At 32.1% G+C, this 19,206-nt stretch overlaps 1 protein-coding gene across 1 annotated transcript in view; it reads left to right on the top strand.

Annotated features, from left to right (window-relative positions):
• The window catches only part of LOC145246579 (UBX domain-containing protein 4-like), a 107,010-nt gene that overhangs the window by 37,680 nt on the left and 50,124 nt on the right, over positions 1–19,206 (top strand). Inside the window, exons 3-5 of the mRNA XM_080108190.1 lie at positions 4,888–4,916; positions 6,555–6,673; positions 12,560–12,918. Of these exons, the coding sequence (XP_079964316.1) occupies positions 4,888–4,916; positions 6,555–6,673; positions 12,560–12,918 (507 nt within the window). The remainder of the gene's footprint in view (positions 1–4,887; positions 4,917–6,554; positions 6,674–12,559; positions 12,919–19,206) is intronic.

Here is a 19,206-nt window from a genome sequence, read left to right as displayed (position 1 = left end):
GAATCAAAACGGAACTCGTGGAAAGATTATGTAACAAAAATTAATCAAAACACAAAACCCAAAAAAGTATGGGAGATGGTCAGAAAAATAGCAGGAAAAAATACAAAGAACCCTATTAAACACCTTATATGCGACAACACAAAGATTACCGACAAACAAAATATCGCAAATAAATTAGCAGAACAATTCTCAATGAACTCATCATCAAAAAACCAAAATAAAAAATTCCAAGCTATAAAGAAAAATGAAGAAAAAATAAAAATAAACTTCAAATCAAAAAATGAAGAAAACTACAATCAATTATTCAACAGTGCAGAACTAGAGGAGGCAATAAACAAATCTCCCGATACAGCAGTCGGCCCCGACGAGATCCATTATCAATTCCTCAAAAAACTACCAAAACCATCACTGGACTACTTATTACAAATTTACAATGAGATATGGATAACTAACAACATTCCAAAAAACTGGAAGCAGGCAACAGTAATCCCAATACCCAAACCAAAAAAAGACCATACAAACCCAACAAACTACCGACCCATTGCACTAACTAGTTGTTTGTGCAAAACTTTTGAAAGAATGATTAACGAAAGATTAAATTGGTACTTGGAAAGCAAAAATCTAATTACAGAAAGCCAGTCGGGTTTCAGGAAAAATAGAAGCCCCACCGATCACTTAATAAAACTGGAAACACGCATAAGAGAAGCATTTGCAAAAAAAGAACATCTAATAGCAATTTTTTTTGACATGCAAAAGGCGTATGACACCGCTTGGAAATACGGAATCCAAAAAGACCTGTATGAACTAGGACTTAGGGGTAGAATGCCAGAAATTATCAGAAATTTCTTAACAAATAGAAACTTCCAAGTACGGATGGACAACACTTATTCAGTCCAAAAAGATCAAGAAATGGGGGTCCCCCAAGGCAGTATCCTGTCTGTCACCCTCTTCAACATTAAAATAAACAATATCATAAAAAACATAGACCCAGGAATTGAAAATGCCCTATACGTGGACGACCTACTTATATACTACCAATCTAAATATATACAAACAGCCGAACGCAAACTACAACTCTGTCTGAATAAAATAAACAAATGGGCCATAGAAAATGGATTTACATTCTCAGAGGAAAAAACTAAATGCATCCACTTTTGCAAATTACGAAAATTCCACCACGACCCCAACCTGAAACTGGATAACAAGAACATCCCACTTACCGACCAACATAAATATTTAGGTATTATATTTGATAAAAAATTGAACTTTATACCGCATATAAAATATTTAAAAGCAAAATGCCAAAAGACAATGCAATTGATCAAAGTCCTAGCACACACCGATTGGGGTGCAGACAAAGTCACATTATTAAAATTATACCAAACTCTAATCAGATCTAAAATGGACTATGGATGCTTCATCTATGGAGCAGCAAGGAAGTCCTACATAAAAGAACTAAATACAATCCACCATCAAGGATTAAGATTAGCCTTGGGAGCATTTAGAACCTCTCCAGTAGAAAGCCTCTATATAGAGGCCCACGAGCCTCCACTGATTCTAAGACGACAGAAGTTAGCGCTACAATATTACCTAAAGCTGGTATCAAGTCCAACAAATCCTGCATATCAATGTACCCTTCACCCACAATACACACATCTCTTCAACAAGAAAGAAGATATCAAGCCCTACAGCCTCCGGATAAAAAACCTTCTCACAGAAGCCCAAATGGACATTACAAAAATACATAAATATAACAAATCAAAAACTCCACCCTGGATGATCAAACAACCACACATAATATTAAAATTAAATAAATATCCCAAAACGAAAACCCACCCATCAACCTTCCATGAAGAACTACTTATCATCCAGAATACATACAAAGAATATACACAAATTTACACTGACGGATCAAAAGATGGAGATAAAGTAGGATGCGCAGCCATCCACAAAAAAATAAAACTAAAGAAAAGGCTCCCAAACGAATCTTCTATTTTCAGCGCAGAAGCAACAGCCATAGATTTGGCACTGAATATAATAACCAATGATGACCATCAAAAATATATCATATTTACTGACTCACTTTCAATACTCATATCTCTAAAAGAAAAAAAAATGACAAACCCACTTATTACAAAATTGCTAAACAAAATAGATGCCATAACCATGAAAAAAAACATTATCTTTTGCTGGATACCAAGCCATATCGGCATATACATGAATGAACAAGCAGATAAGGCAGCAAAGGAAACTCTGCAACAAAACCACATAAGTGGAAAAATCCCCTATACAGACCTAAAGACTAAAATAAACACATTTTTGAAGAGAAAATGGCAAGAAAACTGGAGCTCATGCACCAAAAACAAACTATTCCAAATAACACCAAATATTGGAACGAGAGACACCAAAAAGTTAACAAGAAAGGAAGAGGTAGTAATGACCAGACTGCGAATAGGTCACACTCACATCACCCACTCACATCTACTAAAAGGGGAGGAGACACCAAACTGTATAACGTGTCAAGAACCCTACACAATACACCATATACTGACAAACTGCATTGACCTTGAACAAATCCGAACAAAGTATTACCAAGAAAAAAATCTGAAAACAATATTAAACAAGATTGATCCCCAAAAAATTATCAATTTTCTGAAAGAAACTAAAATATACTCAAAAATATAAGGAAAGACCCCCCCCCCCACAAAAAAAAAAAAAAACCTTAAGAAGAACAAACCAATATTTAACACAACATAACGAACCTTTCGGCATTAAATGACCCCAAAGTGGTTGATATGCCGTAAAACAAAACAAACAAACAAACATAAAAAATGTTATCTTTTATAGAAATCAAATCTGCTTACAGAAAAACGGTCGCTAAGCGCATCATGCACTGAGCTTACTAAAGTATTCTCTTAAAAATAGAAAACTGTCTTACTAGACTAGTCATTTTTTATTCTGAGTTCGTCAATTTAAAAAAAATTATTTTCAAGTTTTTCAAATTTGATTTCAAACAATACTATTTTGTCATTTTTAACACTTTTAGTACATATGCACTAAAAGCGTTAAAAAGACAACAAAATATACTAAGTACATGCGTTTAACTTCTTATTTTTTATTTATTTATTTATTTTTTTTACATGAGGGTCACCACTTATCAAGGCCCGAAGGCCACTCAGGGATAAGGGTTATTGCGTGTACAGTAATCAATCAGATAGTATTGTAGTAATCATTAGTATTTGGGGTTTTGATAGAGTGTCTTACTTAAGGGGGCGGTTTGTCAGGAATTTGTTTATGTTGGACTTGAAGACGTCCAAGTTGTAGTCAGTTGTACTTAAGGCAGAATTGTGTTTTTTAGTGGTCAAAAACAACAAAACAAATATATAACAAATAAAAGATATTTGTGCACTTATGCTACCATGCTGAAATAATAAAGTTATTATTTAGAAACCCATTCTTACCATGGGGAAGGAAGGGTGTTTTTTGTTAACTATTCTGTATTTTCACCTAACAATTAAATAAAAAAGATATCGTGAAACTTGAATTCATTTTTAACTCATTGTGAAGACCATTTTTCGAATCTGTAAAACAAACCCGTTTTTTTTTTTAACTGAGGATATCTAAATAATAATAATAATTAGGTGGTTCGATAAAGAATTTCATTGTGATGCATTTTGTAAATTTTTACCTTGTTTCCACCTTAACATTTTTCTTTAAAATGACTACCTTTTTAAAGTTTTCGGGTATGCTGAAAACGAATATCACATTTAAATTTTAACAGAATAGAAATGACAAAAATTATCATCAACTGGTGAATATATAGTTGTTGCTTATCAGGATTCCTGGTATCCTGGTGCTGTGAAAGTTACATCGAGGATTCATGTAGTACGATTTATGGTTGCATCTCAGAAAATAGGGGTATATTTTGGGCCAGATAGAGAGGATTTACACAATTGACAATTGAACTGGCCCCCAAATGCATAACTTCTGTTCGACTATGGGAATTTCCATCTTTTACAGAAATCCAAAATCTATATGAAAAATTTTCTTTGATTTATTTCTGAGATTAATTCATATCTACTCAATTTTTTTTTCTTTGAGGGGAGTAGTAAATACCGGCCATGAATGCTCTTTAGGCATTCAGTGACTACACCAAGATTAAGCTCTCCTTTGGTGAGGAGGCAGGAAAATGCCTATTCTCAATAAAGTTATATTTAAATACTACTATAATACTTAGTTTTGTTCATAAATAGACACCCACTGTATGATACCATGCGCCAGTTTAAAAAAAATTGAAATTTCATATAATAATTCATGGCTTATAGTAAAGAGATACATCAGATTTGACTACATAATCAGAAAGAGCACACAATTTTATGTAAGAAGTAAGTTTCATGAGAATAGCTTGAAAAATAAATAAATGGCGAAATTACCGAATTTCTTGAAATGTTGAGGTCCGTGATTTAGCCCACTTTTTCTATAGAAAAATGTCCACGGAAAAACCTAAATTTTGGCACTTAAAATTCTCATAACCTTTGAACTATTGATGGTATTTGCATAATTCAAACGGTTTTAGTCATCTTTTACATAGCTCTTTTCATGCAAGTTGATAAGATAACAATTATCTAAAAAGAAAAAATCAACTTGTAATGCTTCTTGAAGATGGAAAGGGTACATTTATATGATAGCTTGAAATTTGTCCAAGCATTCTGTAAATTTTCTCCAGAAACGCATGTAAGATTCTTTGCTCCAAAACTGACATTAAATCATTGTATGAGATAGCAATGATGTATGATTTTATTTATATTATATGACTTAGATAATCAGTAATTTGAATATATACTTGTATGCATTGTTAGTTAACATTACCAATTCTATCTTTTTCAGTGATATGTGCCAGCACTTCTCCCAGATTTGTATCCTTTTTCATTGCAAGTTCAACTTTGGTTTTAAGATCGTAATCTTTATTTCATCTGTTGTTTCATTATCTCTTCGGCATGTTAACTTTCATCTTGTCACTCTTTCATACATCTACATTCTTATATAAACGTCATTTCCTCATAGGCTCCAAAACGGCTGAGCCTATCTTTTGCAAATTTCACACAAAGCTAATTTATATGTCTGGCAGTGTTCTTAGATATGTTTTGTACATTATTGAAAATCAGAAAAATCTGTTCTTAAAAATAGTTTTTACTCTCTTATAGATAAAAAAAAAAAAGAGAGAGAATTTTTACAGGGGAATATTTTACGTTACACCGACCAAAGAAATAATAAAATTTTAGTAAATCATTTCTTAAAACCCCCCAGATATATTGTCATCTGGAGATATAGCTCTGTGGTAGAGCATTCAACTATTTTAGTAAGTGTATCATAGCTGTCTGACCTTTACTAAGCATTTCATGGCTGTCTGGCCTTTATCTAGTGTCTTGTGGCTATCGGACCTTTATTAAGCATATCATAGTTGTCTAGCCTTCACTAAACATTACATGGCTGTGTGGCCTTTACTAAGCGTCTTGGGGCTGTCTGACCTTTACTAAGTGTTTTGTGGCCATCAGACCTTTATTAAGTGTTTCCTGGTCATTGGACCTTTAATAAGCGTTTTGTGGCCGTCTAGTCTTCTCGAAGTGTCTTATAGCTGTCTAGGCTTTACTACAGAGTCCTTGAATTTTGACTTTTGCCTTGAAAAAAACCTTATTTCTATTATTACCTTGAAAAATCATTGAAAATATGGAAAAAGTCTTGAAAATTGCATTCTTCATGTCCAGTAAATAATTTGTGTTGAAATATTTAAAATAAAATTGAAATAAATATCATTAGGTTATTTTTTAAGTATTAATAAAAATCCCATCAAAATATTTTTTAAAATATTGAAAATAAAATCAAAATACATTGTTCTGAAATTGCATAGTATTATCAATACAATAGTTATGTCCTTTTATCATGGCTACTAGAGGTAGTTTTGTGATAAAGATTCAAATCTCCATTTTTGTTCTCATTTATAATTTATTGGGGGGGGGCACAAGGGGGGCAGAAGTAGTGATGGCCGCCATAAATAAAATTACCCTCTCCCCTCTAAAAAAATACTTTCCTTGTGCGGATGATACTATCCAATGGCGAATTCCCCCATTCCCGTAAAAAATTGTGGTAATTTAAAATTAGGCCAGCTGCCCCCCCCCCCCCATTTTGGTTGAAAATTAAAAGCCGTAAAGAGAGTAAATATTTGAAATAAAAATCATTTAAAACTAATTAAAAACGCCAAAAATGATGTAGGTATGTTGCAAGGTAATTTTTATTGGCTATGGTAACATTTGTATGTTTAATGTTTTACCACTTTTTCATATCACTGTGGATTGTAAAACAAACCCCAACTTTTGTTTTGAAAACTCAAATTTTGTCTGGAGAAGGCCTTGAAAAACTTTCAAAAGCTTTTAAAAGTCCTTAAAAATCTGTATGAACCCTATACTAAGCATCTCGTGGCATTTCACATTATCTAATTGTATTGAATTTAAAAAATTTTTCCAAATTGTCCTTTTTTTTCTTAACATGTTTGTTAGATCCTGTTGTAGTAGTGCCATCAACATTTTTTATTGGTTTAAATGGTGTCCCCATTGAAGTCATAGCTGGTAACTTATCGCCTGAAGAATTTCACGAAAAAGTTAAAGAAGTACTTAAGGTTGGTATCTTTTTTTTCTCCTCCATGTTTAAAGGTGAATGCATGCTTGCTTTATTATTTTTACTATCATCTAAATAATACAAATTATAAATCTTCATCGAAAACTTTGGAAATATTATTAAAATGAATTCTTGAAGTCTTTTAGAGTTTCCATTCAATGTTTTGATACAGTCATCATATTTTGAGGTGGCCCATAGAAAAAAGTATGGAGGTGGTGGGGGGGAGTAATTACATGGAACATGTGGGCTCACTCAATATTGTCTCACAGAGATGAGCAGGTGCTAGTGTGATTGCAGGAATTAGAAGAGGATAAAGAAAGTCCAGGCAACTTTTAACTTTTGTCATTATTAATCAGCAGAGCATTACCACTGTTAATTAAGGAAATAGTCTATCAGGCATGTGTATATGCAGTGTGATGATGTATGGAAGTGAGGCTTGAGGACATGTGTTGCATGGAGAGAAATAATATGAGAATGATATGATGGATGTGTAATGTGAGTCTTTAGGTTTAGACTTAATTCTGATGACCTCCAGGCAGCATAGGGAGATTTGTGCAGAAAAAGTAGACTTTGATGGTATGGTCATATTAAAAGAATGGGTTAGTAAATGTAAAACAGTTGTGGTCGCAGGTCAAGTTTATAAGGAAAGCCAAAATTGATTGTTGAAAATTTAGTACTTTTAAATCAATAATATATTTATTAAAAACAAAATAACATGGTTTGTTGACTTCTAACTGCTTTTTCAATTGAAATATTACAATACCTCAAAGCAAACTCTATAATTTCTTATAAAAAAATGAATTTTTGATATATGATTGATAAGATGAGAACAGTAGTCCAATGAATCCAAATAATACGAATAACCAATCCTCATCTAAAAAAATCAGAAACGTAATATATTTTTTAGTTATCAAAATTTAGTCACAGTTTCAGGCCAAGAAAATTCATTTTAATTTCAAGCTTGACATAACATCAACATCAGATGAAAATTTAAAAGTTACTCTTTTGTTTTTTTGCATTGCATCTTTGACTTCTAACGTTTTCCTGATATTTTGGAATTTTTTTTACAGTGGTGCTCTCTGTAACGATTTATCTGCTTATTGCTGTTACGTATATATAATCATGTTTTTTGCTCTTCTACAAAGATGCCTGCTGCTAGTAAATATATACACTCTAGCTTGTTGCAGCCATTTGACAATTAAAGAGACGGTTTCATAACAAAACTGTTTTTATCTAATTATTATTTTGCCTGTCAATGGTCGTCAGATGTGTCGAGCAAGAGTGGTGAAAGGTGAGGTTGGGGTTGACAAGCTAACAACATAACGATTCTGTGTCTATCTCAGTCTGTTCTCTTTGTTCATTGAACCTCTTGCTTTTATTGAAAATTTCTTCCTTTGTTCCATCAGAGGTCCATATATGTGTACAAGTCCAATCTGGTATTTTCTTTGTTCCATCAGAGGTCCATATATGTGTACAAGTCCAATCTGGTATTTTCTTTGTTCCATCAGAAGTCCATATATGTGTACAAGTCCAATCTGGTATTTTCTTTGTTCCATCAGAGGTCCATATATGTGTACAAGTCCAATCTAGTATTTTCTTTGTTCTATCAGAGGTCAAAAACATTTTGATAAGAACATGCATGATGAGAATTGCTGTACAAATAATGCAAACCGGTTAGAAGAGTCTTGTTATATTCTAGTGTCTAGATAAGACATTTGAATCAGAAAAGAGCATAAAAACTTACACACTAATCTATATAATATTTTGCTTGCTCCTTTCTTAGTCCATACGTTGTGCGTCGAAAAAGGTTAAATACAATTTTTGAAGGCTAAACTGCTTCAAAAAATGCCAAATTCCTGAAATTTGTCTATAAAAATGTTAATCTGCCCACTCTGAATAAGAATATGAGAGTGACATCCTTTTGATGTAGCCTTGTTTTCGAATATCATTATAAAAATATATGATCATTGTTGTAATGGTGTAAGAAAGAAACTTTTAGTAATTTCAACATGCAGCTGTTCACCAAAGAAAGGAGTCAGTGAAATGTTATGTAAAAAAAAAAAAAAGAGAACATAAAAAGATAGAACAAACAAAAGAACATTGTCTGCCAAGAGGTGCTAGATTAAAGGAGTAAATTAAAGATTCTCTCTTACAATATGATTTTATTATTTGTATTGAACTGTGTAACACATTATTACTTTCTGAGTATTTATTAGTACTTATTAATCATCTCGTTTGGGTCGGTTCTATATTTAAAATACAATGGACACTATTTTCATAGAAATCTTAATAAACTCATTTTTGCTGCATGTTATTGGTTTTTCTGTCCCCAAAAACTTTTTTTTTTTTTTTTTTTTTTTTGCATTATCCAGAAAAATATCAGCTTTATCAAAACATATTTATTGATGAAATATATTTCTCATTCTGTGGAATTTATAAACTCTATTAGAAACAAATACAATTGTTATTCAGGATAAATCAATTGCTAAAAAATCACATATGTATAGATAGGATTGAAATGAACTGATAGGGAATCGACAACAGAAAATACATTATTTGAATAATTATTAATGAGAACATAAGTTTACATTAAATCCAGTAAATATTTCCTATTGTGCTTCTGAAATTTTTATAAGGATTGAAATTTCATCAAACTTTTTACATATAAGACAAAACAAACATGGACAAGCTTCATAAAGTTAATTTATTTTTTATTTCAGACTATTAGTCTCATCTTTATTAGTTGTTGTTTTTCATCTTTTATTGGTTTGTTTTATTCACAACGTTTCGTCAAACTATTCCTCTGGCCTTCGTCAGGTGGTAACCGCGACGGATAGGAACTTTGAATCTCCTAATTGCATTCTCAGCCATCACTGCCATCCGTAGTTGTTGTCGTCTCACCACATTTTTGGCCAAGTAAACCTCTGGCACGCTTTGGGTGTGATTGAAACCGCTATTTTCAGACAATGTGATGAGACGACAACAACTACGGATGACAGTGATGGCTGAGAATCCAGTTAGGAGATTCAAAGTTCCTATCCGTCGCGATTACCACCTGACGAAGGCCAGAGGAATAGTTGGCCGAAACATTGTGAATAAAACAAACCAATAAAAGATGAAAAACAACAACTAATAAAGATGCGACTAATAGTCCGAAATAAAAAATAAATTAATATACATAATGCTCATCTCAAAACGAATTTCAGTTAAGGAATAATATATATACTTCATAAAGTTAGTTACACTTTTATATTTTTTAGCATAGATTTTTAGCATATGTAGGTAGTTAATATAGTATTTATATATTCTATCTATATATAATGTTATTAATAGTATTACTATATAGTTATAGCTATATTAGTTCTAAATAGTATTAATATATAGTTATACTCATATTAGTTTGAATATTATTACTATATATAGTCATATTAGTTAGACTAGTATTAATATATAGTTATAGTCATATTAGTTTGAATAATCTATATAATTATAAAACTCCAATGACCTTGTAAGGGGTGTTGTAACCCAACATCCGGTTTATGACTTCCGTTTGCGCATGCGTACACAAACATAAACCCATAACAGTGTAAATAAATAATCAACTCGACAATAAAACATATTGTTTTACTGTGTACGTTTTCAGCGTCCTAATTGTTCGTTTTTTTCATGTTTAAATTATCCAAATAAACAATTAATACTTTCTGCTTTTTTTTTTTTTTTACGTCATTCATTTCCTCATTATCTTAATTAGTTTTATTGACCTTATTGTTAACATATAAATTAAATATTTGACCCAATGGGTCATGAATGTTTGTTTAAAATAAATGAAAAAAAGTTACATTTTATTTTCATTTTCTATTTTAAAAACCATTCTTAACATGGGGAGAATGTTTTAAACTATTCTGTACTTTCAACTAACAATTTCATTTAAAAAGAATATAGCAAAATTTAAATTTAACTTTATGTATTATGGTATCTGTTCAGTGCACATTTATCTATAAGTATGGCAAATCACTTATAATTTAATGGCTGTAATTTTTTTTTTCAAAAATGAACAATTATAAACAGAACGACCCATAGAAATCTATCTATATTCTTTTTCATTTTAATATACTTTCATAGAAATGTTTCTGCTATGTTACAAAAAACTATTTTCTTTACGTCACAAGTGTCACGCTCATACATTAATTCCATAGCTAATATAACATACTGACTCAACGGGTCACGAGTAGTCTAGTATTAATATATAGTTGTAGTTAGTGTTGGGATGATTCCTAAATGTTTTCCGATTCCGATTCCAGGAAAATGTTAATTAACGATTCCGATACAAAGTATGATTCCGATTCCCGTGAAATTGTTGTTTTGAAATATACCATTATATAATTGAAAGTTTTTGTGTAGCGAAAAAATTTGGTACAGCAAAAAAGTGGAAATACAATTAAGGGAATTTTGAAAACGATTTGATTTTTTTTGTAAAATTTCTTTCATTGAAGATAAAAGTCAAAACAAATATTTTAACCATGAATTAAACATGCACCATGAAATTAATAACAATCAATTTCAGGAGTTATTTTATATATTAAAAAATATAAAGAAAAAGGGCAGGCGTACATGAATGCTACCCCTGTAGCGAAATACGCATCAGCTCCGATGTTGTAAGTTGTTCGACTGAGGGAGAAGTTATTATTTTTACAAGGAAAGAATTTTTGCGTGTGTAACCTAGTTTTTTTTTATTTTGGCTTGAAATTTGCGCATGATCTTTGTTCATATGATTTTATCTGTATTTTTTTATTTTTTTTTATGGATATTGTTTTTTTGCTGGAGTTTATATAATTATTAACAGGAAAATTGGTGAAAGTCAAAATGGAATCCGCGCTATTTTTAAATATTATTTTCAAGGTTAATTATGTTCACAGAACTATAAACCATTCATAAAATTTGGTGGATCCACTTACTGGTGTTTACACCAACAATATTGAAGCCTACTGGTTTCGTATTAAAAGAAGACTGAAATACATATCGGGATCAGTAGGAGAAATGAAATGATCTCATGTCGATGAGGCCATGTATAGAGAGGCTTATAACATGAAAAGTGAAAAAATATGACATACTTTTGAAACATTTTTAAAGCATGTTCATGAAAAATATGGTAATTAAAAAAAATCCCTATAAGCTTTGGGAAAAAAACATGTTTTGAACAATTGAAATTTTTATTTTTTATTTTTGATTAAAAAATAATAATTAAAACAAAACAGTCGTATTCTCGTTGAGTAGTTTTTATTTTATTCAAGAAAATAAAAGGTGGTACTCATGCATGCACTTATTGAGTCATGCTGAATAATGACATTATTTAGAAAGCCATTCTTAACATGGGGACGGGAGGGTGTTGTATACCTATTCTGTACTTTCACCTAACAATTTAAAAACAGGTATCGTAAAACGTTAATTAAACTTGAAAGTACTATTTAAAAATAGCGTGGATCATAAGTGCACTAGCACCAAATAACATTTCACTGTGTTTGGATCTATGACATTTCATGAGAGATATGTACACACTAAAGCTTTTTGTTTATTCTTTAAAGTAGTTAATAAAATTCTTGTACATATGAATAATAGTAAATATGTTATGAAAAGTTCTATAACGTTTTTATCATAAATTTTTGACAGCATTAATCTCACTTTTAACAAACAGTTCAACTGAAAAATATAAGAGAATCGTAATGAAAGAATCGTAAAACTAAGGTATTCTTTAACGATGTGATTCCGATTCCCCCTAGAATACACAATTCTTATGATTAACGATTCTCACTACTAGTTATAGTCATATTAGTTGGAATAGTATTAATATATAGATAACATAAATTTTTAACTTTTTCTTTATTTGTAGCAACCAGATGGAGAGGAAGCTGGAAGTCCGCTGCCTTTGGCAGGGGCATCAGGAGCTGCTGCTTCTGCTAATCCAGCTGTTTGTCAGGCAGACCCTTCACCTCCAGCAAGCCCAGAAGGAATCATAAGAAAAGGACCTGAAATGATGCAGGATGAAGGGCGCAGAGCAGAAGCAGCACCTGAGCCGCTTGTTGCAAGCACATCAGAAACAACCATGCAGTCTACTCCTTCCACTTCTGCTGCAGATGACCTGTCTCCTGCAGCTGCTGCCGCGGCAGCGTCAGCGTCAGGTGAAGGTGAAGGTGGCACCGATTCTTCAGAGAATCAAGCTGATATAGATCGAAAAATCCAGATTGAAAGGTAAAACAAATAAATCTGTTTTTCTTTGTCCGTGTCATTTTATAGTCAGACAAAATCATGTGTCATTTGTAGATACCGCAAGAGTAAAAAGTTAGTGTTTTGGTATGAAATGGTATGATGCTCAGAAAAATGCTAATGAATGTGAATGAAAGAATGAAAAATAAAGAACAAGACAATTCAAAGATGAAGCAAAATACTTAGTGAAAAATGAGGTGTTATTAAGTAGTCAGTATTAAAATTCTTGAGATATTAAAAGGCTTCACTCCAACTTCTGACATTTCAAACGGCTTGACTTCAAATGAAAATTATTTGCAGTATTTTGATTTTAAAAAAGATGGGTGTGTTTTTCAAGGATTGTTGAATTCAATGTTTTTGTTTATTTTTAAATAAAATCTCAAGAAATCTCCCTCCCCCAATGAAAACAAAACTATTTAGTTGATGATTCCTGTAATTTATAAAATTTCTGACTACAACTTTTAGAATAATATATTGACTCAGACTCAAATGTCACCATACTTTTATTCATGAATACAAATAGAAAGAGAAAGAAATAATTTATTTCCTTAGTAATTCAACGGTAAAAACACACAAAAAAAAAAAAGACGATCAAATGCAAATAAAAGGAATTGATCTTGTCTAAACTAGAAACTCTAGGCAATTGCTTAATGATAGTATTTAAAAAAAATCAATACAGATTCCGAAAAGGTGCCTAGAGAATTTCAGTTCGTTAATCAAATCAGTTTCATCAAAGACTTCCAAAACATTTCTGAACATTAACAAAGACGTTTGAGCATAAAATGAATATTTTGTGACGTTTCTAAATTTTTGAGATAAGGTTTGGTTATTCGTATTATTTGGATTCATCGAACTACTGTTCTCATCTTGTGATTTTCACAATGTTTCGGTTGATGTAACCTCTGACCTTCTTCAGGTGTATCTTGTCAAACTGAAGAATGTTTCTGTTGAACTTGGAAATTTTGAACAGAACCCTTTATTTACTTCACGGGGGTAGCATGTTCTTGTTCCATCAGCCATGACTGGATAGAGGTCCTAAGTAATTCGCAATGGTATTTTTCATTCACCCACACTAAGCATTAAACCTTCAGAAGAATATCACTTTTTACAATTGATTTTTCCAAGTACTCTAACCCCTACGCTATGCGTTCTTGTGGGCAATTCTAGTACAAATTTTAGGAACCTTAAACCATAAAGTAAATAAAGGGTTCCGCTTAAAATTCCGTCTAAATTCCAGAGTTCGACAGAAACATTCTTGAGTTCGACAAAATACACCTGAAGAAGGTTGGAGGTTACATAAACCAAAACGTGAAAATCACACTCAAGATGAGAACAGTAGTCCGATGAATCCAAATAATACGAATGTTTTGTGTTTTTTTTTTTTTTGCAAAGAATTTATTTAACAAAATGTGTTGATTTTCGTTTTTTTATATTTAAGTGCATTATTTAATTTTTCTTTTCTTTCTTTTTTTTTATTGGTTTTTCGTTATTTGGATATAAAAGGAAATTTTGTTTTTTTCAACTTTAATGCTAAGTGTTTTATTTACTTTTGTTTGAACAGAAGAGGGTAATTGTATATTTTTTATAGCGGGGAAGGGGGACAGGAGTGTGGAAATGTATGAGAACTTAGACAAAGTATATTTGGATGGCAAAGCTATTGAGGTTGCCAAGAAGTTTTGTTACCTTGGAAAACACGGTGGAGCAGATGCTAGTGTGATGATAATAGTTAAGAATGGATTAAGTTCAATAACTTTTGCCATTACTGATGAACAGAACATTGCCAGTGTTGATCAATGGAAAAGTCTATAAGGAATGTGTATGCAGTCTAATCTATGTACATAAAAGGCAAAAGTGGCATGGACGTTTTTGTATGTCCAACAAAGGTTTTTCTTGGGGGGGGGGGGTTACTGTGTTTTAAAACTTTTTATATACTCCCTAGATTGTAATATCTACAATTTGCGAACAGTCATCGTCTCTACATTTATTTTGAGCGAGTTTTTTTAAAAAAAAACCTGGTTTCCAGTGTTTGTTTGTCTTTTTCGTATAAACAAAGCGAAACTGAATCAAATCAAATCAGCTCACTGGCCTTCGTGGCTGGCACGTCGTGAAGGCAATCAGCTTTGATCAGTGTGGGGAATACCCTTCATATCAGACAATTGCTATTCATTTGAGAACTCCCTATTTTTCGGGGAGCTTGATTTCCTCAACATCGTGGGGAAACAAATAAATGAAACAGTGGAAAGCTGAACTGGCCTTCAGCCAACGCTTATTTCTGCACCTGCGTATTCACTTAGCAAGTCAACTTTTTCATTGACATTGCTAAATTTGAATGCTTTTCACTTCTTATAGCCTCGTAGCGTAGCGGTAAGATGTCACGTTTTCTTTCACTTTCTTTTCCGCCTTCGTATCGCAGGTTTGAGCTTGCCTGACTACTAACACATTTTTTTTCTTTTACACCTCCAAACACCCTGGCAACGCTGGGTGCCCCCGCTAATGACATGTAGAAGTGAAACTGATACGTGTTGCATGGAGAAATATGCTGGATTTGTAATGTGAGTTTTAAAAACAAGACTTAGATCTGATGACTTCAGAGCAAGATTAAAACTGGACAGTATTGAGAAATGTGTGCAGAGGAGTTAATTTTAATGACTACATAAAAAGAATGGATGAGAGTTCTTGGATTATTAAATGTAGAACAGTTAATGTAGCAGGGTCAGTTTAGAGGGAAAACATAGGATGAAATGATAAAAATGGATTTGGCTAGAGATTGGTTAGTTTGTAGGTAAATTTTTTAAAGCTGTCCAACATGTGCAAGCATGTAAGACGGACGTTAAACTGATAAGTCTTTTCTGTTTAATTGAAAAAATGATTATCTGCCGAAATATAAATGTGCCATTATATTTGTATCATTTATCTTTAAATTCTGTAAGAGTCAGAACGACTTTGGTTTCCTTTGAACTTGGAACTGCTGATGCTACAACTGCAAATCTGTGGGTGCCTATTCTGAATTAGCACTAAAGAATCTTTTTAAACAGTTTTTTCACATATGCCTATGTACATTCTAATAACAAAAAATGCAGAACAAAAATCAGCATGTTGAAATTATTTGAGATAAATTAAAGATTCATAAAAAATCCTTATTACCACAACTGCAAAGAATTTTTCTTTCCATCCCTCCGTTGTATAGTCAGTTCTTTCTATAACGATTTATCTGTTTATCGCTGACACGTATATATAATCATGTTTGTTGCACTTCTACAAAGATGTGTGATGCTAATAAATATATACACTTTTCTCGTTGCAATGGTTTTGACACTCAAACACAGAGACAGTTTCATAAACAAAACTGTGTTTATTTATTATTACTTTGCCTGTCAGTGGTAGTAGGACATGTCGAGCAAGGATGGTGGAAGTTTGGGTGGCGAGCTAACAATGTGACACTTGCATGCATCTCTTCATCCTTGTTTTCATCGGACTTCCTGCTTTCTTTGTTCCATCAGAGGTCAATATGTGTGTTTTTTCATTGTTCTCTGCTAACCTGAAATTTATGTGTGTGTGTGTGCACGATCTCCAAATTTCTTTATCCAACACCTCATGTGTCTAGCATCAGATGGAATTTCCATGAAGAACAGTGCTTTCCAAGAACTTCCCATCTGTGGAACACATTACGCCAGGACTACTTCACTGCAGACTACAATATGATTGTCTTCAAAAATCATGCTCATAGTTATTCAGTTTTGTTTTTTCACTTCATTTATCATTTGTAAACCTCTTATATTTTTCATTCAACTGAAAATCTATTCATCTCATTAACTCTTACCCTCGAGTTGCTTTTAGCCTTGGTAGCTGGTGACTCATTAGTGAAAAAAGAAAACCATTAATCATGTGGATGGCTATGTCAAGTGATGTCAAGTTGATAATTTGTTGAAAAGTACATTTGACCCAGAAGTTTTTTTTTTATACAATTGGCCTAGAATGCATCTAGACATAGGGTGAAAGGGTGGAGCTTGGTAGGTGTAGAATAACACATAAGTTTTAACTTGTGCAAACCACTCCCATATACTTCTACTAGTTGAAGTGTTCATTGGACAAATGATTTTACTTGAATTGTAATAAAAACAATTAAAATTGCTCTTTTTTTTTTTATCAGGAAATATGTTTCCGGAAGAAAAACAATTAAAATTTGCTTTTTATCAGAAAATATATTATTGGAAGAAAAAACAATTAAAATTTGCTTTTTATCAGGAAATATATTATTGGAAGAAAAAACAATTAAAATTTGCTTTTTATCAGAAAATATATTATTGGAAGAAAAAACGATTAAAATCGCTTTTTTATTAAGATTTATATCATTGGAAGTAAAAAAACAATTAAAATTGCTTTTCTATCAGGAAATATATTACTGGAAGAAAAAAACAATTAAAATTTTTTTTTTATTAAGAATTGTATTATTAGGAAAAAAACAAACTTCCATTTTTTTTTTTTTAAAGAATTGTATTATTAGAAGAGAAAACAATTAAAATTGCTTTTTTTATCAGGAAATATATTATTAGAAGAAAAACAATTAAAAATCGCTTTTTTTATCAGGAAAAATGTTATTGGAAGAAAAAAAATCAATTAAAATTGCTGTTTTTATTAAGAATTATATTATTTGAAGAAAAATGTATTTAAAATTGCTTATTTTGGTGAGTAATGTTTTTACTGGAATAAAAACAATTCTAAATTACCGATCATGATAATCTCTATTTTATTTTCTTATTTTACCTTGATCAGCGAGGTCTGTATGTGACATTTTTTCGTAGTCTGCAAGTTTGGCCATCTTGAGGATCGATCTGTTCATTTTCCATTGTCTAAGATTCTTGTTGATGGTTTACATTAAAATTTCTTGGGTCAAACCACTTTCCTTTGATCCTCCACCTCAAGAACTCAGTATTTTCTTATCCAATAATAACTTTTATCAATATGGCCAAACCAACATAACCAACTGACTGTCAGAGGATCATCAATCTTTCATATAATTCAACCTTACAGACAGAACATCAGACCATCTGATCATTGTTCTATCACTAGGCTGAAAACACATAAAAACCGGTTGAGGACCAAACACGTACTTCTATATATCAAGTTTCTGACAATTGCTATATATCCTCCCCTGTTAGTGAGATGGATAGTTTATGATGTCCTGATTGGCAATAGTTTGTGGAATTTACCCTGTGCTGATTTTATCCTAATGGTTGAACTAAAGCGCCAGCACTCAACACATCCCTGAGATAACAAAAGAAGTCCACCACTTTGAGACCGCTGTCGTCCAACTTCACCTCTCTTTAAAATCAGTAGTCAAGTAAGTGTCGCTGCCTCACACACCTACGCTTAGAGTTGCGGTCTGATGTCCGCTCTCCCGATAAGTTACTGCATTTTTTGTGAACCTATAATGTAAACGACATTGCATGGCTGGATCCTACTTCTTTATTTTTCCACTAAATAAATAACATTTACAATTTACGGTTTTGTGGAGAACTTTTTTCTTAGAGGTAGTGTATATAAACAACAGAAATGATGTGTGTTTAAGATTTCAATTTAAATCTTTTCTTAATCAAATGGCTGACTTGTGTTTGACTAAACTCCATTATTTGTATTGTTTTGATCAGACTATTGTTCTCATCTTGAATGTTATGTCTACAAAAATTCAGAAATGTAATATCAATTCGGTACGGACTCGAAACAATAAAAAAATGGTAAACACTTGATAAGCTTTACCAAGAACTGGCAAGAATAACCAACTATCTAAATATTCTTTCAGAGACAGTAATTTTTCTCCTTTCTTTTCCAAGATGGTGACCAGCATGCTTAACGAAGGTCGGAGGCTACACTGACCAAAACATTGCACAAATAACACTCAAGATGAGAACAATAGTCCAATCAAAACAAGGAATACAAACAATCAGACCTCATCTAAAAAATTCAGATCTGCAAACTCCATTAAGGTGGAATTTAATCTTGCAATGCAATAAATTTGAGGATGGGACATGTTCACCAACTTTTTTCATTGGCCGTAGTGTTTGGGATAGGGGCTTTATTTTTAATTTAAAATTTAACAAAAGAATAAAATTGATTTGCACATGAATGAACCAGAATGCATCATGGTGGCAGAATTTAATTTTGCAGTGAAATTAAAATGGGAGTGGAAGGAATACTCACTTGTCTGCAACATCAGTTTGAGGAGAGAGGAGTCAGCTTTGATTTTTAATTTTCCATGTAGAACCAGATTGCAAT

This window comes from Euprymna scolopes, chromosome 24 (assembly GCF_053919585.1).
Source record: "Euprymna scolopes isolate OS-2025 chromosome 24, ASM5391958v1, whole genome shotgun sequence".
In the NCBI taxonomy this organism is placed as follows: Eukaryota; Metazoa; Mollusca; class Cephalopoda; order Sepiida; family Sepiolidae; genus Euprymna; species Euprymna scolopes.
This window is presented reverse-complemented; position numbering and strand designations above follow the sequence as displayed.